Source organism: Xyrauchen texanus, chromosome 13 (genome assembly GCF_025860055.1).
Source record: "Xyrauchen texanus isolate HMW12.3.18 chromosome 13, RBS_HiC_50CHRs, whole genome shotgun sequence".
NCBI classification, from domain to species: Eukaryota; Metazoa; Chordata; class Actinopteri; order Cypriniformes; family Catostomidae; genus Xyrauchen; species Xyrauchen texanus.
Window position 1 is genome coordinate 31,255,660 of NC_068288.1, and position 22,367 is coordinate 31,278,026.

The 22,367-nt window shown below is 40.6% G+C and overlaps 1 protein-coding gene, 1 long non-coding RNA gene and 1 pseudogene across 2 annotated transcripts; 1 reads left to right on the forward strand and 2 right to left on the reverse strand.

The window, feature by feature from the left end:
• Positions 1 to 478: 478 nt before the first annotated feature.
• LOC127653760 (omega-amidase NIT2-like) lies at positions 479 to 11,970 on the reverse strand. The gene is made up of 10 exons (XM_052140537.1): positions 11,842 to 11,970; positions 10,661 to 10,677; positions 5,237 to 5,331; positions 5,044 to 5,132; positions 2,117 to 2,210; positions 1,944 to 2,018; positions 1,759 to 1,840; positions 1,593 to 1,691; positions 1,455 to 1,510; positions 479 to 1,172 (listed from the first exon to the last, which is right to left on the reverse strand). Exons 1-10 carry the CDS (start codon positions 11,968 to 11,970, stop codon positions 1,078 to 1,080), a joined length of 831 nt encoding a protein of 276 aa, XP_051996497.1. The 3' UTR covers positions 479 to 1,077.
• Positions 11,971 to 17,731: 5,761 nt separating this feature from the next.
• Positions 17,732 to 18,700, reverse strand: LOC127653761 (PI-PLC X domain-containing protein 1-like; annotated as a pseudogene).
• A 208-nt stretch (positions 18,701 to 18,908) lies between these two features.
• LOC127653612 (uncharacterized) lies at positions 18,909 to 22,304 on the forward strand. The gene is made up of 3 exons (XR_007971837.1): positions 18,909 to 18,982; positions 19,057 to 19,154; positions 19,805 to 22,304. It is a non-coding gene; the product is annotated as an uncharacterized LOC127653612 (long non-coding RNA).
• Positions 22,305 to 22,367: the final 63 nt, after the last annotated feature.

A 22,367-nucleotide genomic window follows, 5' to 3' on the forward strand; every position in this document is an offset into this window, starting at 1 on the left:
TGTGTGTGTGTGTGTGTGTGTGTGTGTGTGTGTGTGTGTGTGTGTGTGTGTGTGTGTGTGTGTGTGTGTGTGTGTGTGTGTGTGTGTGTGTGTGTGTGTGTGTGTGTGTGTGTGTGTGTGTGTGTGTGTGTGTGTGTGTGTGTGTGTGTGTGTGTGTGTGTGTGTGTGTGTGTGTGTGTGTGTGTGTGTGTGTATGACCCTTACAAATACAGCACATATTAACTAAGTTTTTGGGAAGGTCTTATGACAAAAAAAAAAAAGAGAAAATTTGGTTTAGTGGGCTGCTAGCTGTAGCGAGAAAACTGGTCACCACAGTTTGTCTATAAACTACAATTTTAGGTTGTGCACAAAAAAAAAAAAAGAGTACACAAAGACTTTGAGCTTAGAAAATGGTTAGCTTTAAGGATTTAGTACTAAGTTTGATGCATAATATTTACGATGTAAGCAGTATGACAAAAATCTTTAAAAAGGGCTAAAATTGAATATAGGCTTCAGAATTACATTTTTTTTATTAAATATAATTGGTTGAATTGGTTCTTGCAAAGAACTGCAAAGTATCAGTGGAGGGACCAATAACGGTCTTGCTTTGTATATATATATTTTCCTTATAGGAATATTGCTAATTATTAAAAATATGATTAAAAAAGATAAAAAAAGAAAAAAATCACTCAATTTGCTACAATTATGTAATTCAGTGATGCATGCTTAAAGTTTCTTCAGTGCTTTGTTGTAACAGAATATACATTATTTATTTAACAAATTAGGCAGGTGGAAATATTTAAGCATTCAATTTTAATTAAAAACAAAACAGTAATTTGACCCAGTAATGTAACAGTAATTCACAGCTTAGTGGAGAAGAAATGAGTCTTTGTTGATCTAATGCAAATATGATTTTCGTTGTTGGATAATTAGTGCAAATCATAAGGCACTTCTTGTCCTCAATAATTAAGACATCTTTGTTGTGTGGTAGCACACATTACACTCATCAAGACACCTTACAAAGTACTGACTGAGTTCTGTATTAAATCAAGACTTTGCGCCCACCGTAGACTCAGTCCTACTTCTGTATGTGTGTGTTCAACCATCCTGAACGGTGTTGACACAATATAGATCATTCCGCCGCTGCAAAGTGATTGGGATCTGCTGACGCACATCAGCCAAATACTGAAGGTCTACAAGCAGACGAGGATCAAAATGAGTGAAGTTACACAAGATTTCAGAATTATTTCAATATGTTGAATAGACATATTAGACATAGACATAGATGATGTAGGTACCTTCTGTGCATGATTTGTGTATGTGTACATAAAATAAGTGTGGGTGTACTTTAAAAGAAATTGACTTTTGCTCAATAAAGACCATATACATTCTGATCATTGCTGTAACAGCTCACTCAATTTACATTTATACAGTTCAAACTCTGTAACTCATTCTGTAACGGTTTCAAAACTCACCTATATCTGCATGCACAACAGCCTCCTCTGACCCGGCTTTGGTAATTACCTCACCCCTGCATGAAAAGAGGATACAATTACCATGGTAATCCATGCAATTGCATGCTAACCTGTCACTAATACAACAGAAACACTTACCAAGGGTTAACCACAGAGCTGTGACCCCATGCCACATAGCTGGCAGTTTCATCTCTTGTTGGCGAAGCAGTGGCCACGTAGACCTGATTATCTACTGCCCTGTCAAGGGACAAAAAATCTTACAAGGGCATGTAGTACAGCAAAGCTCAGTAACAATAGAGGATACTGACCTCCCCTCTGCAACAGCTCCCAGTGTGCTGGCCCTGTAGTCATATTGAAGGCTCCAGGATATACCAAAAGTTGGCAACCTATACAGAAAGGAAGAAGAAATATTAGGAAGAATACCAAGCATTCCTAAATTACATTTTAGAAAAACTCTAGAATTATTTATGCAATGCAAAGTCCTCTCACCTTTCTTAGCATAGATCTGTGCAAGCTCTGCAAACCGAATGTCATAACAAATTCCCACACCTACTTTACAAAATGCTGCACAAAACACAGACATACCTGGTATGACAACTTAATTCTTAAGCACAAATATAAAGTTAAGCAACACGGTAAAGACTTCTATAATGACTACTTACGGGTTTCAAACATGGACAAACTGTTTCCCGGACTAAGTATTTCTGATTCCTGAAAGCGTATTTTCCCAGGAACATCAATGTCAAAAAGATGAATCTGCAGGACAATTAAAATGAGTTTGCATTTGTTTTCTGGCAGTATGCTCTTCCTAACTGTTCTGACTGTGTGATTATTATGCTAATGAAAGAATGCAAAAACCTTTAATACAACCACAATTCCAACAAATTTGGGATAGTATGGAAAATGCTAATAAAACAAAAGAAAGTGATTCATAAATTCTATTCAGCCTGTCCTATATTGAAAGCACTACAACAACACATTATTTGATCTTTTACCTTATGAATTACATTTTTATTTTTTAAATGCCGCAATTTACTCTAATGACAAAAATGAAAATTCTCTCATCATTTACTTGCCCTCATGATATCAAGGTGTATGACTTTCTTTCTTCACCATAACACGTTTGAAGAAAAAGAGAAAATATCTCAGCCCAGTAGGTCCTTAAAATGTAAGTGGATGGAGATTTCTCTTTTGAAGCTCCAAAAATCAGAGACAGTCAGCATAAACGTAATCCATACGACACCAGCTGTTAAACTAATGTCTTCTAAAGCGATATGATAACTTTTAGTGCAAAAAAAGAAAAGATAAATAGGTAAGTATATTTTAACTATAATCAAATGCTTCCAGTAAGCTTCTCACGTTCTCCACTTGGTTGAAACACCCAGGATAAGAAAACAAACACACCATTGTGAGTAAAGAAACAGATAAATACAGATCTAAACCAAAACCAACCAAGCAACAGTACAATGTTCCTCCTCCTCACTTGTAAATAGCATTGCTCTTCCGGCTGTGATGCACATGCATCAGTTCTCGCGTTGTAAATGCCAATGCGATTACATCACATATGCGTACCACTGCAGACTGGAAGCATGATTTAGAGTTTTAAAAAAGTACTTAAATATTTATCTTTTTCACACCAAAAGCGATCGTGTCACTTTAGATGACTTTAATTTAACAGCTGGTGTCGTATGGATGAAGTTTATGCTGACTCTCTGTGATTTTTGGAGCTACAAAAGCGAAATCTCCATTTACTTGCATTTAAGGACCTACTGAGCTAAGATATTTTTGTGTTCTGGTGAAGAAAGAAAGTCACACCCAGGATATCATGAGGGTACGGAGCCCCCGAAGTGACCTGTGCAAAAAAACAAATTTAAGAGACTTTCGCGTGCGCACAAGATACTTTCGCGTGAGAAACTATCGCTTGCGCACGAGATACTATGGCGTGCGCACGAGAAACTATGGCGTGCGCACGAGATACTTTCACGTGCACACGAGAAACTATCGCGTGCATACGAGATACTTTTGCGTGCGCACGCATTACAGTTTCCGGTGTGTGTATAGCTCTTTTCCGATTGCGTCATTGCCATCATTCATTTACTCAAAGATACTGAGAGCATGGATGCGCATGAATTTATAGAGATATATTTTAAACTTGGCCTTCAATACAAAGACATTACTGTCTATGACATTTGTAATACTGTCATGGCTGAGACACGCTTTGATCTTCCAAAGGATACTAATCAAGCAATAGATTTGTACTTGCATTTAACACGAGAACTACCGGAATTCTATAACTACTACAATGGCCATAGTGGTCATTCTGACCGTTCATACTAGACTGTACCAAAATGTCATGTCATATTTACATTCGAAACTTCTATTGAGGTTTTAGAATGAAGCTTCTAATGTCTGTCGTCATATTTTATGGCGTCATCACCCTAAAAATGTATTGAATAAAATAGAATAATATGGATTAAATGGAGCGCAAGCTGAACACAGATAGTCCTACATAATACGATCTTTTTTTGTAATATATAATAGTGCTAGACTATACACATACATAGGCCTATATATATTATATATTAGCTGCTAGACTGCCCCGGAAGGTGCGTGCCTCGCTTTGTGTACAGCAAGTTTTTTTCCACCACAGTGAAAAGGGTTTTGAAAGTCTAAACGCCAACAAACATGGATTGAGGCGGAATATTTCGTTAGATAAAAACATGTTGTGAATTTTGGAAATTATTACATCTATCCTTTTTCAAAACATGCTGACTTTTGGACTTTACAATGCTCTGGAGTTACTGGAAATTGGAAACAATCCTATGCAGCCGCCACTGGAATCAAAATCCATGAATAAATGAATCTGTTATATTAATAATAAACACCAGGACACGAAATTTTAATTCTAATGAATGTGAAAATGTATTAGTTCATCGACAACCACAGAACTTGCTATTGTAGCTAATTACAGATACAAATTTGATTATTTGAACATGATGGCTGTATTTTCCCCCCCAAAAATGTTTTAAGACAGTTCTGAGATCACTCGCATTCAGAAGTGGTTTTCCAGAAGGACAATGCCAAACCATATACTGCCCGAATAACAAGTGCATAGTGCATAGTTAGTGAAGAGTGTTGGTAATAGACTGGCCTGCCTTTCAATATACTGTAGCACAGTGTGAATACAATTTACAAATCACTCCATTTTGTTTTAATACATGTTTTTGGAATTGGGGTAGTACAAGAAAAATACAAATAATAATTGCATATATAATATATACAGTATTCATTTTCTAAGCTGCTTTTTCCTAAGCAGGGTCACAGAGTAGTGCTGGAGCCTATCCCAGCTGTCTCTGGGCCGAAGACAGGATCCAGCCAGTCCTTCACAGGGACCTACACACACACACACACTGAGACCTACACATTCACACTTACACTTACGGGCAATTTACCTGAATTGCATGTCTTTATAGATCTTTGAACTGTGGAGGAAACATGCCACTGTGCCATATATAGAGTATATGTATAAATAACTGACCATCAACCATTTATTTTGTGATTTTTTGTGATCTTCTGTAATAACACAAACCTTCCTGTGTTTAACAAGCAGCTTTCCATCAGGTCCAAAAACTGAGCAGGTATTATAGAACTTTCCTCCATCCTCCTCTGGAATAGAACCTGAGATATGCACAAACAATCATGTTAGGCACGTAGAAATTAGTGGCTCGTGTGCTGGTGCTTTAATCACAGCAAATGTGATGCTTTATGGCTGAAGAGCTCACCACCCACTAAATAGATCCCACACTCCTTGGCTGCCTCTGACAACATCTGTGTGGATTCTCCTGGGATCTTTTCGGCATACTCTGCAAAGAATCTGCTTCCATAGGGGAGTTAAAACACTCCTACAAACAAACGTGGTCCATTCTAGGTTCAATACATGTTAAGCCTAATTTACAGCCTTTGTGGCATAATGTTGATATCCACAAAAATGTATTTTAACCTGTCCCACCTTTTTCTTTAAAATCAAACAACCATCTGGATTACAGTAAGGCACTTACAATGGAAGTGACTAGGACCAGTCCGTAAACATTAAAAGGCACACTGTTTCAAAAGTATATAGCCAGTAGATGGGAAAAATGCATGTTAATACAATTTTAGTGTGATAAACTTACTTACTAACTTTTCTGTGTAAAATAATATCCAACAGTATGCTGTTGCCGTAACAACATAATGCAGAAACCCCTAAAATTACTGTAAGAATTATGATATAAACACATTTACAGCTCAAATAGCACAAAGGGTTCAACTGAAAAAGTGCTTACATAAAATTTTAACTCTCCAAAATTGGTCCCATTCACTTCCATTGTAAGTGCTTCACTGAAAGCCCAGATTTGGGCTTTTTGCTTTTTAAGTAAAGGGAAGATTCTAAATTATTTTTGTGGTAATCAACATTATGCAACAAATGCAGTCAACTGAGCTAAACTTGTATTAAACCCGAATATTACTTTAATGCATTTCTGAATGTATAGCATTTAGGGCTGGGCGATAAAACGATATCGATATATATCACGATAAAGAAAATCCACGATAAGCCTTTGAGGAATTTTCGATATTTACTGCGTGTCTTTAAAACACAAGCAGTTCGACTTTCTCGGGCTGCGTTTTCACTGGGGCGGACGAAATCCACTCAAAGGCTCACAGCGCTAGGAGAAGCTTGCTCCGCACCGCTGCCAATCCTACGATCCACCTTGCGAGCATGACGCTTTCATGGCGTTTTCAATTAATTCATAGGCATTAATTGAAAACATTTTCAGCTTCGCTCACAACGTGCTAGTGGTAACGTAGGGTCAGACTGGATGAACTTGCTAATGCTAGCTGCCTTGCTAACGATTAGGTTACGTCGGACACTGGATTGATTCCATCCGCACCGCAAGACTTCATGACAACGGTTGCGCCCTCTCATCGTCTCTAGTGAAGAGCGTGACAGAACAACAGTGATGTGGACAACAGCTCTGATCTTTCTGCGCTGTAATCTTGAATATTGTTCTCTAGCAACAAACATGCATCATTTCTGCCCTGTCCCGCTCCGCACGCATTGCCTCTTTTCCCTACATATGTGTAGACATGAAGCGCCGCATGAGTTAACGTGGTTTCAAAGCACCTTTTAGACCATAATGTTTTTCCCTTCTTAATGTATCTTTATTAATCAGCATGTTACGAGCCTTTAATAATAAACAAATCGATTTCTGTTCTAATTTTGTGAAAATGAATTAGATGTCTGGAATGGATAAGGAAAGACTAAAATTACTAGTTGGTAGACTAGTCTCTCACTTTAATGAAAATTTACAAATGTTTTTAAAAAATTTTTTTTACTTTTTCTAAATTTTCTCTCGGGACACCCTGAACCCACATTCAGCATCATTCCACAGTCACAAGGGCTTCTATGCCCCATTCTTGGGTATCTGAAGCTAAAGAAATATAAAAAATATTTAATTTTAATGTAAAAATATTCCAACAAATACTGGACTGCTGTCACAATGCTTCAGAACAAACAGATGATCTTTTAACATTCATTTTCTATTGATAAACGGTAAAAGACGGTAAAATTGGTAAAAGATCCTGCAGACCCCAGTGCTTTGGCCGTCTCTGGACCCCCTGTGCAGTTATGTAGAGACTATTTTGACTGTTTAGAATTTATTATTTCTTCTTTTCTTCCGTCAACTTTCAAATAAAAAAAGAAAGTGCAATGTGTAAATGTATATCGTGATAAATATCGATATCGAACAATATGAAAAAGATTATCGTGATGACAATTTTGGCCATATCGCCCAGCCCTAATAGGATTTGAATATTCTGCATTGGGTGAACATGGAAGAGATTGTCATTAATTATTATCAATAATTACAATATGTCCATTAAAGTACTATCCAAACACATACATCATGCAATATAAACAAAAGTGTACTTTTTAACCAAGACTAGAAAATGTTGAACTCACAGGTAAGACCACAACTTTTGCACCCTGGCCTGTAGCCTCTTTCACAAGTTTTTGTGCTCTTCCCAGGTTTTCAGACTTTATCTTTGACACTTGCAATTGCACCAAAGCCAGACGGAACTCTAAAGTGTAGAAAAATATGATGGTTATTACATGCAGCAGGATCAATGAATAACAACTCTTCCAACTAGAATTTGCTTTGGGACTCATTGTACTTTTGTATACAAGGTCAGAGGTGCTAGCGAGTTTAGTTTTGGTATTCCAGACACATTCAGCAAGAAACAGTGATAACTTTTAAATGGTAACTCTCAAATACTTTCCAAAATAGTATTACTGTATATTGTGGAAAGCTAATAATTTTCCACAAGCTTGTTTGAATTATTTTCACTTGATAATATGAGCATTGGCGAGCAAAACCATCACAATGTGAGTTACCTGGGAACAGTTCTTCTTGTCGTAGCAATAAGTATAGGACAGTGGAGCATGTGCAATTTTCTTTTTCTTTGTAATAGCTTGGTGTGACAACTGCATTCCCAGTAAAAACTCTTTTGTAATAGCTTTTTTGTTGAAGTACATAGAGACACGAAACCTGTGTCATTCAATAGAGGAGGGCAGTGGGTAACTTTCACAACCTTTCATTTTCCCCTACTGGTTGAATAAGGAACTGCATGTCCAAAACATTTTTAATGCTTTTTTGTTGGAGATAGAGGCACGAAACCAGCTTCATTCAATAGAGGAGGACAGTGGACAACTTAACAACTAGTTTATGAATAGGGAACTGCTTGTCCAAAATAAACTTTCTTTTTGTAATATTTTTTTTGTTGTTGAAGGACATAGAGAAATTTGTGTCATTCAGTGGACAGCTTTCACAGCCTCTAGTGGGTTGAATAGGGAACTGCATGTCATAAACTACACAGAAAAGGTTAATTTTGGACGTGCAGTTCCCTATTCAACCACTAGGGGTAAAATGAAAGGTTGTGAAAGTTGCCCACTGTTCTCCTATATTGAATGACACAGGTTTCATGCCTCTATCTTCAACAAAAAAAAGCCATTACAAAAAGGTTAATTTTGGACATGCAGTTCCCTATTCAACCACTTGGGGTAAAATGAAAGGACGTGAAAGTTGGGCACTGTTCTTTATTGAATGACACAGGTTTAGTGCCTCTATCTCCTTCCAAAAAAAAGCCATTACAAAAAGTTTCATTTTGGACATGCAATTCCCTATTCAACCAGTAGGGGAAATTAAAGGTTGTGAAAATTACCCACTGTCTCCTCTATTGAATGATGCTGGTTTCTTATATCTATGTCCTTCAACAACAACAAACAATGCTATTACAAAAAGAAGGTTTATATTGGACATGCAGTTCACGCAACAAGCTATTACAAAAGAAGAAAAAATGAAAGAAAAGAAAATCGCATTTTCTTCACTGTCACTTAACAGCTACAAGAGGAACTGTTCCCGGGTAACTCACATTGCGATGGATTTTGCTGGCCAATGCTCATAGCTAATGAAAATAATGAAAACAAGCTTGTGGAATATTATTAGCTTTCCGCGTTTTACTGTCATACTATTTTGGGAAGTATTTGCTAAGCAGTTTAAGACTTATCACCGTGTATCGTTGAATGTGTCTGGAAAATCGAAAGCAAAACTATCTTAACGTCTCTTAGGAGCTTTCGAAACGAAATCAAAATGTATCAAAACATAATCAACAATGTTTAACACAAGTTTTTGTTTCTAGTTTCATTCCAATTTCACGTGATTAAGTCGAAGACAGCCAACAACACATTTGCGGTCATAGACATTAAATTATAGTCTGTTTAGTGCCATTGCATTGAGCAGTTCACCCTGTCAGATTTGCAAAGTTAAATAAAAAGTGTCACGTGCTAGAAATCACTGACTAGAAACATATGAAGTAGTAAAGACTAACCACATTTGAACGGATTCAGATAAATTAGAAAATGATACCCACTTGACACTGCTTTAAAGATACCAGACATCGACATTGTGTGTAGATACAGCGATAACAGACATATGAAATGAAACGCCAAAAAATCGAGAGTATTTCTTCCGCCCACTAAAATGCGTTCAAATTAAAAGTGGGCGCCGCGGTTGACGTATCCGAACCAGCCGAATGAGGCAATGATGCACAACATATTATAGAGGTATATCTATTGTTAAAACAGCATAGCGAAACTGACATACTGTTAGGTATTACAATAGAGTGAAAAAGGTATTTCTCCGAGTCTGGTGAATACCTCGCAGAACTGGAGTTGAGTGTTGTTGGCAGATCATCCTCTCCACCAAGATGCCAGAGAAGAGGAAAATATTCTTCGGCAAGGGAAACGTCCAGACTCTTAACAGGTGTATAATGCACACTTTTATTTAATTAATTGCATGTTATAGACACAAATTGACAATGTTGTCCTCTGCTTTGACAATTGCAAAGAGAAGATCAGAACAACACCTCCAAACAGAAAGTTTTACCATCATCTCTGTTATTGGCTACACCAACTGTGGTGAGGTTTTGAAAAAATATATAATACCAATGTTTTATCAATGATCAAAAACAAATTAAGAGAGTTTTTTCTAAAGGTAAAACGATTAAAGCACAGACTGGGGATGCTGGGCTCCAGCCTAAAGACCAGCTCTTTGCCACCTTGGATGTTACATAGCAGGACAGTTGCCAAGTCACATGACTGTACTGTAGGTAGACACCATTGGTTTTTAGTTCCTCACCAGCTTATTGACTCTTTCACTGCCACACTGGAGGATGTAGCTCATTCATTATGTATCAAGAGAGCATAAAGTTGAAAAATGTTTAGGTTCATTTTAGAACATTTTAACATCCTCCCTTTTCTCAGGACCTTGTCATTCATTTGAGATACATCAGTCATCCAGAGACTGTGAATCAAAAAGTCAATATACTTAATGCTCTAAAGAATATTCAGATCCCAGAAAAACTCTTGAACTCTATAATAGAGGTGCATAATAAGACCGACCTCATGGAAGGGTGTCAGCTTTACTCTACCTGCTTTTTTTGACCAATTTAATCTTAAAACAAGTTGTAACAACAAAAAAAACAATTGTTCAGATTTAGTTTAAGCATCCCTATTATTGATGCTCATACTTGTTCTGAACCCCTAACCTTAAAGGGATGGTTAACACAAAAATGAAAATTCTCTGATCATTTACTCACCCATTTACTCTCACCATTTGACTTTCTTCTGCTGAACACATACAAAGATTTTAGAAGAATATCTCATCTCTGTAGGTCCATACAATGCAAGTGAAAGGTGACCAAAACGTTTAAGCTCCAAAAAGCACATAATGGCAGCATAGAAGTAATTAGTAAGTCTCTAGTATTTAAATCCATGTCTTCTGAAGTTATCCAATCGGTTTTGGGTGAGAACAGACCAAAATGTAACTCCTTTTTCACTGTGCATCTTGTCATTGCAGTCTCTCAACACAATCAAGATTTCAAGCTCGATTACATTTCCTAGTGCTTGATGCCTGCACAGAACGATAGATGGAGCTAGGAAGTGTACTCAAGCTTAAAATCACTATCCCCAAGGAGACAGCTGTCAAGATTGTTATTGAAAAGGGAGTTATATTTTGGTTTTATGGATTAACTTTATGCTGCCATTCACTTACATTGTATGGACCTACTGAGCTGAGATATTCTTCTAAAATATTAGTTTGTGTTCAGCAGAAGAAAGTAAGTCACACATCTGTGATGGCATGAGGGTGAGTAAATTATGATAATTTTCATTTATGTGTGTTAACTATTAACTATTCCTTTTAAGTATTAAACAAAATATGTTCAGAAAATGCAAGTCTCATTTTAATACTTCAATCTGTTAATCTACAGATATGAGCCCTGCGATCATGAGTTTATCTTGATATCAGCACTGAAACAACATGGACGGATGTCTTGAGATTTTGCTTCAATATATCCACATCATTTCCTTCCTCATGATGCCATCTATTTTGTGAAGTACACCAGTCCCTCCTGCAGCAAAGCACCTCCACAACATGATGCTCCCACCCCATGCTTCTCGGTTGGGATGGTGTTCTTCAGCTTGCAAGCCTCACCCTTTATCCTCCAAACATAATGATGGTCATTATGGCCAAACAGTTACATTTTTGTTTCATCAGACCAGAGGACATTTCTCCAGAAAGTAAGATATTTGTCCCTATGTGCACTTGCAAACTGTATTCTGGCTTTTTATGGTGGTTTTGGAGCAGTGGCTTCTTCCTTGCTGAGCAGCCTTTCAGGTAATGTTGATATAGGACTCATTTTGCTGTGGATATAGATATTTGTCTACCGTTTCCTCCAGCATCTTCACAAGGTCCTTTGCTGTTGTTTTGAAATATATTTACACTTTTCAAACCAAACTATGTTCATCTCTGGGACACAGGATACGTCTCTTTCCTGAGTGTGGTCCCATGGTGTATATATTTCCGTACTTCCATACTAAAGATGGAAGGAACGAAGGAGTCTTTCCATTCACAACCACCATTGTGTCCTTGAGCTTAAAGGCACAGTTAACTTTGTGTATGTGTAACGGTTACCCTGTCTTGTCTCACTGTTGCCCTTTGTTTGTAATTTTGTCACTTTTGTTATTCCTTAGTTTTCACTTTTGTCACCCTTGTACCTCCATAGTCTTCCTGTCAGCCCTCGTGTTCACTGTTCATTGTTTTCACCTGCCCTCGTTAAGTTTGCCATTTGCTTCCCTCGTTATCTTGTTTGGTGTTCTGTTTGTTCATTGGCCCCTTAGTTCTATGTTCATGTATATATATCCTGGTTTTTGGTTTAGTCCCTGTCTTTTGTTGATTGTTTGTGAGCGTGGTTGTATGTAGGTGATGGTCGTTCCCATGCCTGTGTTCCCAGTTCCAGTGTTTTCGTGTTTTGTTGCCTGTGTTCCCAGTTCCAGTGTTTTCGTGTTTTGTTTTCATTTTTGCCCATCGTGGTAGTTTTGTTTGTTCATCTCTGTTTGTTTCCATTCGTTTAAATAAAGTTAACTGCACTTGGATCCTCAACCTTTGTAAGCCTCAGTCCTCAATCGTTACAGAACGAAAGACCACACCATGGATCCAGCAGTATTACGCGCCAGATACCACCTGCTCTGCCTGAGGCAAGAGGACCGTCCTATTGAGGCCCACGTCCGCGACTTCCTTAAACTGGCGGCTGTTGCGGACTTCTCAGACTCCTCCCTGGTGGTCTTCTTCAGGGAAAACCTGAGTGGCTGGCTGAAGGAGCGGCTGCCACCGGCATCACGCGGCTGGACTCTCCGCGACTTCCTGGAGTTAACCTTGCTGTTGTGCGGCTCCCCATTCACGCCTGCCCCGGTCTGCGAGCTGGAGCCCACGCATGTCACGGTGAGCGAGCTAGAGCCCACGCATGTCACTGTGAGCGAGCCTGAGTCCTCGTCAGCCACGGTGAGCGAACCTGAGCCAGCGCCTGTAGCCTCGACCGTCCCTGAGCCAGCGCCTGTAGCCTCGACCGTCCCTGAGCCAGCGCCTGTAGCCTCGACCGTCCCTGAGCCAGCGCCTGTAGCCTCGACCGTCCCTGAGCCAGCGCCTGTAGCCTCGACCGTCCCTGAGCCAGCGCCTGTAGCCTCGACCGTCCCTGAGCCAGCGCCTGTAGCCTCGACCGTCCCTGAGCCAGCGCCTGTAGCCTCGACCGTCCCTGAGCCAGCGCCAGTGGCCTCGAGCGTCCCAGAGCCAGCGCCTCTCAAGTCTCGAGTCTTCCAGGGCTCCTCCTCCCCAGCTTTCCAGAGCTCCGCCTTCCGAGTTTCCCGAGCTTTCCAGAGCTCCGCCTTCCGAGTTTCCCGAGCTTTCCAGAGCTCCGCCTTCCGAGTTTCCCGAGCTTTCCAGAGCTCCGCCTTCCGAGTTTCCCGAGCTTTCCAGAGCTCCGCCTTCCGAGTTTCCCGAGCTTTCCAGAGCTCCGCCTTCGAAGTTTCCCGAGCTTTCCAGAGCTCCGCCTTCCGAGCTTTCCAGAGCTCCGCCTTCCGAGCTTTCCAGAGCTCCGCCTTCCGAGCTTTCCAGAGCTCCGCCTTCCGAGTTTCCCGAGCTTTCCAGAGCTCCGCCTTCCGAGTTTCCCGAGCTTTCCAGAGCTCCGCCTTCCGGGCTTTCCAGAGCTCTGCCTTCCGGTGAGCTCCACCCCTCAAGTCTCTCGAACCATCCACGGCTCCGCCTCCAGAGCCTCCTGCGGCTCTTCTCCCCGAGCCTCCTGCGGCTCTTCTCCCCGAGCCTCCTGCGGCTCTTCTCCCCGAGCCGCCTCCTGAGCCTTCCTCGGCTCCGCCTCCTGAGCCTTCCTCGGCTCCGCCCCCGGAGCCTTCCAGGCCTCCGCCTCTAGAACTGCCTACGGCGCCACCGCCCTCGGCTCCACCTCCTGAGCCATCCTCGGCTCCACCTCCTAGGCCTTCCTCAGCTCCGCCTCCTGAGCCTCCAGAGCCCCCCCCCAGCTCCGCCTCCTGAGCCTCCAGAGCCCCCCTCAGCTCCGTCTCCAGAGCCCCTCTCAGCTCCGCCTCCGGGACCTGTCCCTGTCCTGAGGCTGCCTCCCAGGCCTCCTAGACCTGTCCCTGTCCCGTGGCCACCTCCCAGGTTCCCTGAACTGGCCCTTGCCTTGTGGCCAGCTCCCGGGCCACTCAAACCTGTCCCCTTAGTGTGGCCTTCTCCCAGGGCCCCTGACCCGGTCCCAGTACTGTGGCTTCTTCCCAGGCCCCCTGACCCAGTCCCTGTCCAGTGGCCGCCTCCCAGGTGCCCTGAACCGGCCCCTGCTCTGCGGCCATCTCTCAGTCCACCTCAACCCGCCCCTACCTGGTGGAAGCTCCCCAGGCCACCCGACCTGGTTCCCAGCACACACCCCCAGAGACTGCTTATCTGCCCTCTCGCCCTCCTTGGTCTGTCACCATGTCCCTCGTGCCCCCCGTGGACTGCCTGTCTGCCCCTCGTTGCTCCCTGGACTGCCTGTCTGCCCCTCGTTGCCCCCCGGACTGTCTGTCTGCCCTTTGTGCCCCCAGTCATTGGTCATTTGTTCTTCCCGGTTTTTGTTGATCGTCTGGTATCCGATCCTTGAGGGGGGGCTATGTAACGGTTACCCTGTCTTGTCTCACTGTTGCCCTTTGTTTGTAATTTTGTCACTTATTATTCCTTAGTTTTCACGTGTGTGTGCGTGTGTGTGCGTGCGCGTGTGTGTGCGTGCGCGTGCGCGTGCGTGTGCGTGTGCGTGTGCGTGTGCGTGTGCGTGTGCGTGTGTGTGTGAATTTTTGACCTTGTGGGGACATTTTGTCAGTCCCCATGAGGAAAACAGCTTATAATTATGTTTTTTGAAAACGTAAAAATGCAGAAAGTTTTCTGTGAGGTTTAGGGGATAGAATATACAGTTTGTACAGTATAAAAACCATTATGTCTATGGAAAGTCCCCATAAAACATGGAAACACAACATGTGTGTGATTTAGTCCCTGTCTTTTGTTGATTGTTTGTGAACGTGGTTGTATGTAGGTGATGTTCGTTCCCATGCCTGTGTTCCCAGTTCCAGTGTTTTGTTTTATTTTTGCCCATCGTGGTAGTTTTGTTTGTTCATCTCTGTTTGTTTCCATTCGTTTAAATAAAGTTAACTGCACTTGGATCCTCAACCTTTGTCAGCCTCAGTCCTCAATCGTTACAGTATGTAAATTATGACACAGTGGAATTGTGATTATAGTCAATTAAAAGTTAAACTATCTGTCTCTAAACAATTATGGGAACATTTTTCATGTTATGCACAAAGTAGATGTCCTAATTACTAAAAACCTAAGTGTATGTAAACTTCTGACTTCAACTGTATATACTGCTTATGCACTGGTTTAGCCAGAGTGAGTAACTAAGGAAAAGTTTAATTACATCTCTGTACTGAGTGTTCAAAACCCAAATGATTCAATGTCGACACCTAAAAAAAAAACTTGCAACTAACACGCTTCGCTTTCCCAGCTCCATGATTAAAGGAGATTCTTGTTGAGAGCAATGACAAACTTGCAAAAAGGGATAGGTCCAATAAAGTCTCCAGCTACGATGTTTAGACTTGTGGATTCAGGTCCTGGTTTCTGGTCCTCTAGCCATCTTCTCACAAAGTTCCAGTTCTCCGTGGTCAGGGTCTGTAGAGACTCCCTGGGGTGCGACGTGATGAAGCACCATTCAGCCCTGCTTCAAAAAAATGCTTCTGTACAATAGAAATGTGCCATTCAGAGGCCAACAACAAGAGTAACTTTATGATCATTGACCTAAAGCTCAGAAATGAATATACATGTGTAGAAAATTGTACACTTCACTCCATTCAGTCATTTGTAATGGTATATGCAATCTACAGGTGAAACTCGAAAAATTAGAATATCGCGCAAAAGTTCATTAATTTTAGTAATTCAACTTAAAAGGTGAAACTAATATATTATATAGACTCATTACAAGCAAAGTAAGATATTTCAAGCCTTTATTTGATATAATTTGGATGATTATGGCTTACAGCTTATGAAAACCCCAAATTCAGAAAATTAGAATATTACATGAAATCAATAAAATAAAAGGATTTTAAATACAGAAATGTCGGCCCTCTGAAAAGTATAATCATGCATATGTACTCAGTACTTGGTTTGGACCCCTTTTGCATTAATTACTGTCTCAATGCGGCGTGGCATGGATGCTATCAGCCTGTGGCACTGCTGAGGTGTTATGGAAGACCAAGATGCTTCAATAGCGGCCTTCAGCTCTTTTGCATTGTTTGGTCTCATGTCTCTCATCTTTCTCTTGGCAATGCCCCATAGATTCTCTATGGGGTTCAGGTCAGGCGAGTTTGCTGGCCAATCAAGCACAGTAATACCATGGTCATTGAACCAGGTTTTGGTACTTTTGGCAGTGTGGGCAGGTGCCAAGTCCTGCTGGAAAATGAAGTCAGCATCTCCATAAAGCTTGTCTGCTGAAGGAAGCATGAAGTGCTCTAAAATGTCCCGGTAGACGGCTGCGTTGACTCTGGACTTAATAAAGCACAGTGGACCAACACCAGCCGATGACATGGCTCCCCAAACCAACACAGACTGTGGAAACTTCACACTGGACTTCAAGCATCTTGGATTGTGTGCCTCTCCATTCTTCCTCCAGACTCTGGGACCTTGGTTTCCAAATGAGATGCAAAATTTGCTCTCATCAGAAAAGAGGACTTTGGACCACTGAGCAACAGACCAGTTCTTTTTTTCTGTAGCCCAGGTAAGACGTTTGACATTTGAAGCCCATGTCCAGGACCCGTCTGTGTGTGGTGGCTCTTGATGCAGTAACTCCAGCCTCAGGCCACTCCTTGTGAAGCTCCCCCACACTTTTGAATGGCTTTTTCCTGACAATCCTCTCCAGGCTACGGTCATCCCTGCTGCTTGTGCACCTTTTTCTTCCACACTTTTCCCTTCCACTTAACTTTCTATTAATGTGCTTTGATACAGCACTTTGAGAACATCCAACTTCTTTTGCAATTACCTTTTGAGGCTTTCCCTCCTTGTGGAGGGTGTCAATGATGGTTTTCTGCACAACTGTCAGGTCAGCAGTCTTCCCCATGATTGTGAATTCAACTGAACCAGACTGAGAGACCATTTAAAGGCTCAGGAACCCTTTGCAGGTGTTTAGCTGATTAGAGTGTGACACTTTGAGCCTACAATACTGAACCTTTTCACAATATTCTAATTTTCTGAGATTCTGAATTTGGGGTTTTCATAAGCTGTAAGCCATAATCATCAAAATTATATCAGATAAAGGCTTGAAATATCTTACTTTGCTTGTAATGATTCTATATAATATATTAGTTTCACCTTTTAAGTTGAATTACTGAAATTAATGAACTTTTGCACGATATTCTAATTTTGGACGAGTTTCGTCCAACACTTCTCCCACCAGGCCAGCCAAACAGTTTCTGCCACTCAATATCTTGGAGCTGCACTTCTGCATTTGGTTTATTGGCCCAAAGGTATGGATGGAAGGCCACAACTCATTATGGCACACTGCAGACTAATCTTCATATGACACCACTTGATAGCCGGATGTCCACAGGCTGCGCAAGGTCAACACTTATGTGTGATATAGGCGCATACAAAGAAAGCCATATTTTAAGCCTGTTACAATCATGTATAATTTTGTACATTTGCACTAATTGATGGTGCAGTACACTATTATACATACAAATCAGAATGGTTCATTGTGGTGCATTGTGAGGACACAAAAGCCAAAGATTTTCTTCAAAGAATACATAAATTCCTAGGGTGTTAATGATTTAGCCCTTCAAAATGACTTCAAGCCAGGATGACAATTTCTTTGGGATGAGACTCAAGCCATGATGCATCTGTCTGTAGCATATCCTATACAAAAAAAACACATGTTGAGAAAGCACAAAATAGAGAAAATAAAGAGTTAAACATTAGATGTAAAAAGCTATTTTACACTATACTTGTCGTTGAAAGTATAGTGTTTATACTTTCAACTACAGTCAGGTGTGTGTAAATGACGTGAGTGAAGTAAAGGTCATTGGACGAATCATACAGTTTGTGGGCAATTCGAAGTTTAAAGTATCAAATGCCAGTTGTAAGATTCTCCAAAATGTTTTGCACCTGTCAATTCAGTATTTTACATAATAAGGTGCTTTGTTATGTGGTGCAAATGCATTTTACATCAATTTACACTGTAAAAGTTGGGTTAAAACAAACAAATTGAAACCAGGATAACTATGAGGGAGACACTTTTCTGTATCTCTACTGTGAAATATTAAGCATAAAAAGCTCTCATTGAGTAGTTCATCCATTACTCTAAAGGTATCTGACAATGAACAGTGGAGAAGTGATATCAAGACAATGGCTCATTGCATCATGGCTACCTGAAAACAAATGAGGTTAAATTATTTAGTTGCAATGTTGAGATCATTGCACACACACACAAACAAGCACCCAGACAATGTTCTATGCAATAACAGAAAAAGTTAGAATTGGTTTAATTTAAAATACATTCATACATAACAGCTCTATATAAATCGTATATTATAATCATAGTAAGAAAAGTTATCTTAAATGTCAATCTACTATAAATGTTCTCTGAATAATGCTTTGCTTCCCTACTTTGTATGTCAACAGGGGCTCACCTGGTATTACGAGATTTGTCAAAGGGATGTCCCATAACTTCTATGGCAAACATGACATCCAGCCCTCGTTATTAGTGCCAGCATCTTCTCTAATGTGCTCCATCAGTTAACTGAGTGTTTAAAATCAGTTCCTCTTTACAAATGTATCTAGCAGGTGTAGCAGAATGCAGCTGTCTGGCTCATCCCTCCCCAAGTGTTACTTAATTTGCTGTGCTGTGAGTGGCTCTGGGCAGTCAACTGCGAGCCAACTGCGATAGCCAAGCCCTTTTATAAACCGGGACTTTTCGTTTGACAAGTGACGTCACCGGCAAGCGACTGTTGCCTTGTTTACCTGCCTAGCGACCTGACGTCTGCCTTGGTTATCTGTTTCATCGTAGCGCCGCAGGTATGACTAGCTCCGTTCCTCCTTCCACTTGTTTGACTTTATAATTTGGGCTTATAGGGAATGTTTTGTTGTAGAATCCCCGGTGCTGTAGCAGCCCTTTCACCAGCTGAGTGTGCACACTGCTATTGGCAATCAGAGCTTGGGGCTCGTGACTTAACGCTGCTAATCATAGGTAATGTATGTGGCTACACTGAGTGATAAGTGAATGATTACGGTGGGATATGTTTGTAAGTACACATCCTGTGTATTTCAGGGAGTGCTATTTAGTCGGCGGCCGCTGGTTGGCTACATCTACGCCGAACATCTACTGCTTTGCTTTTGTATGTTTTTCACGTAACGCCAGCCCAAGGTTTCTTCGTCGTATCCGGCTTCTCTTTTCCACGGGACCAATATCACCGGTCCCGCGGTTAGTTCAAGTTAAACGGGCAACTTGCATTGGCTAAGTTGTTTGCGGTGTTTATTTCTTTGAACTCTTGTATTTCTCCTGCTGTCGATATCCAAAGTGATGGACCTATTGTTGTGATTGTTCTGTTTTGATTCTTTTTGTTTGTTTGATTTGTTCACATTGACGGGAGACCTTGGAAGTTGCTGATCCTCAGTGTGGCATTTTTGTCATTCTGTTTATTATTGTGTATGGTTTATTTTGTTCTGTTTATGTTTGACTGTTCATTTTGATTTATGGTGTTTTGTTTGTCTCATTCATATTGTTAGCCCTAGTTCAATCTTGGGCTTAGAACGGGTGGTTTATTAGCCACCGGGTTACTGTAATTTGTGTGCATGAAAATGTGTGGTTAACATTTCATCTGTCTCTCCTCTGTTCAGGTGCGAAGAACGGTCCGTGGGAGCAGTGCCTCTGGCGGTGGTGGGTCCCTTGGTGTGTGTGCAGTGGCTGTGTGTTCACCGAGTGTGGTCATTTCCTTTATGTGTGTGAACTCGGCACGTGTGATTGGGGTGTTTTCCACGGATGCTCATTGCTGGAGCCACTAGCCTAGCCACTAGGTAAGATTCCGCACTATCCCTTTCCCTTTTTGATGAGTGTGTGTTTTGATTGGAGTGTAAGGATTGTGTTTTGTTGTTGATTTTGTGTATTTGTTTACTGTGATAAATTAGCTTATAGGTTTGCAGTGAAGACCAAACACACGTGTGTGTGTGTGTGTGTGTGTGTGTGTGTGTGTGTGTGTGTGTGTGTGTGTGTGTGTGTGTGTGTGTGTGTGTGTGTGTGTGTGTGTGTGTGTGTGTGTGTGTGTGTGTGTGTGTGTGTGTGTGTGTGTGTGTGTGTGTGTGTGTGTGTGTGTGTGTGTGTGTGCTTTTAAAAAGAAATAAAATTCTCTTTTTGTACTGGACCACTGTCTCTGGCTAATCAATCAACGAACTTGAGTGCCTTGTTAGAATAAACTAACTAATTCTTTGGGTGTAAATCCCATCGTGGCGTAGTCTGCTAATTGTCTGAGTTTAACCCCTGTTATTTGTATTCCACCTGCCACACAGGCTTGCGATTAATAACAAACTATAATAAGGATACTCAGAAAGATTCTGCATTTGTGCGAAACCACAAATAACACCCCACCATTGATTAAAAAGGTACAAATACCAGTTTTTAAAAGATGAATGTGACGAGGAAGAGGATGTGCATTTGTCTATGTAAACATGCGCTGTAGACGAAAGTCTTTTACTGTAGCACCGCATCTCGCTGTTTTCTTTCAGTCTCTTGTAGGCGTGCAGTGTTTTTAGACGCCGTGTTTAAACCAAACTGTGAATACATTTGTCTTGAGACATTCTGCATTCTGTTATATTCGTTCCACTGCGTCTTGCTTTAATCACGTGTGCGGTCTGAACTGATTCTGACATCTTTTTAAAACCCCAAGAGGTTAACTAAAGACTAACCATAAGTTAACTAAAAATAACTTTTAAAAGATCTATATGAAGCAACTTTTCAGCAGACGAATTCACTCATTTGGGTGTTCTTGGTTCTAGTATGAGTAGATAGTTAAAAGTGTACTCAGTTATTTTTTTTCTCCTAAAGAAAATAGTAACTTTGAAGCATGAGATATAAAATCATGACCACTTGGTCACCTTATAAAAGTAGTTTTATTCTACATAAAGAGGGTCCCCTCATGGGGGCTGCCATGTTAGGATCACACGACCTGCTGAATACTACTCCTTTATTTCTGTAATCTCCCTGTTATTGGACACTTTCACTAATGGATTAAGTTGGCTGACTGTGAATGGAGAATTTCTGCAATGGCATCTGTAACTTAATTGTTTACCCAAACATGAAAATACTCATCATTTACTCACCCTCAGCCTATATTACTTTCTTGCTGCTGCTGAACACAAACCGAGATTTTTAGAAGAATATCTCAGCTCTGTTGGTACATTCATTGCAAGTTAATGGTGTCCTGAACTTTGAAGCTCCAAAAAGGACATAAAGGCAGCAGAAAAAAAAATCTGCAGAAATCAATCTCAACTCCAGTGATTAATCCATGTCTTCAGAAGTGCTATGATAGGTATGGGTGAAAAACAAATCAATTTTAAAGTCCTTTTTTACTATAAATTATCCTCCCTGCCAAGTATGTAACAATATACTCAAATAATGTGAGTCGCCAAAAACAAATTTAAGTATGTGAAAGTGGAGATTTATAGTAAAATAAAAGTACATAAATATTTATCTGTTTCTCACCCACACCATATCATATCACTTCTGAAGACATGGATTATACCACTGGAGTCACTTTTATTCTGCCTTTTTAGAGTTTCAAAGTTTTGGTAATCTTTCACACCTATGGATGTATGGACCTACAGGGCTGCAATATTCTTCTAAAAATGTTCTGTCACATCTTTTATGACAAAGTCATACACACCTGGAATGGCCTGAGGGTGAGATGAGAGAATTTCAGTTTTGGGTGAACTATCCCTTTAAAACTATTGTGTTTCAATAACGCTGCCTTCAGGCCCTTTGGTGTCAGTCCAGTATTACATATTAAGAAAAACTTATTGAGAAATGTGATGCTTATATATGTGACAAATTTATTGTATTTTTTTTCACCCTCTCATTTTAAGCATTTTGTTTACCACAGCTCAGAAATACAATGACCTTTCATCAATTGATCAACTTTGATCAGGGAAGAGACCCAAAACCCCCATTATTTTTAGATATGGTTAAGCCTTTTTAATTAAAGGCTTTCATGGCGCATCGATCGTGGAACGGAAATGTCTCTTTCCATGTCATCTATTCCTTGTTGTCCCTTGTGTGCCTATAATTCAGCATAAGGCTTATAGATCATCTGTTGCTTTTGATACTCCAATGAAGGAATGAAATTGTATAAACGTCAACAGTCAGACACTGACTAAAATACACTGGCCAAGAGTTACTACAAAATGCAAA

Excerpts from the sequence above, each read along its gene's own strand:
- LOC127653760 (XM_052140537.1), bottom strand. The coding sequence starts at position 11,970 with ATGGTGGTTGTGAATGGAAAGACTCCTTCGTTCCTTCCATCTTTAGTA. Across the intron at positions 5,133-5,236 it reads TGGGATCTATTTAGTGGGTG|GTTCTATTCCAGAGGAGGAT; the intron begins GTGAGCTCTTCA and ends TGCATATCTCAG. Across the intron at positions 2,211-5,043 it reads TGCTTGTTAAACACAGGAAG|ATTCATCTTTTTGACATTGA; the intron begins GTTTGTGTTATT and ends ATTGTCCTGCAG.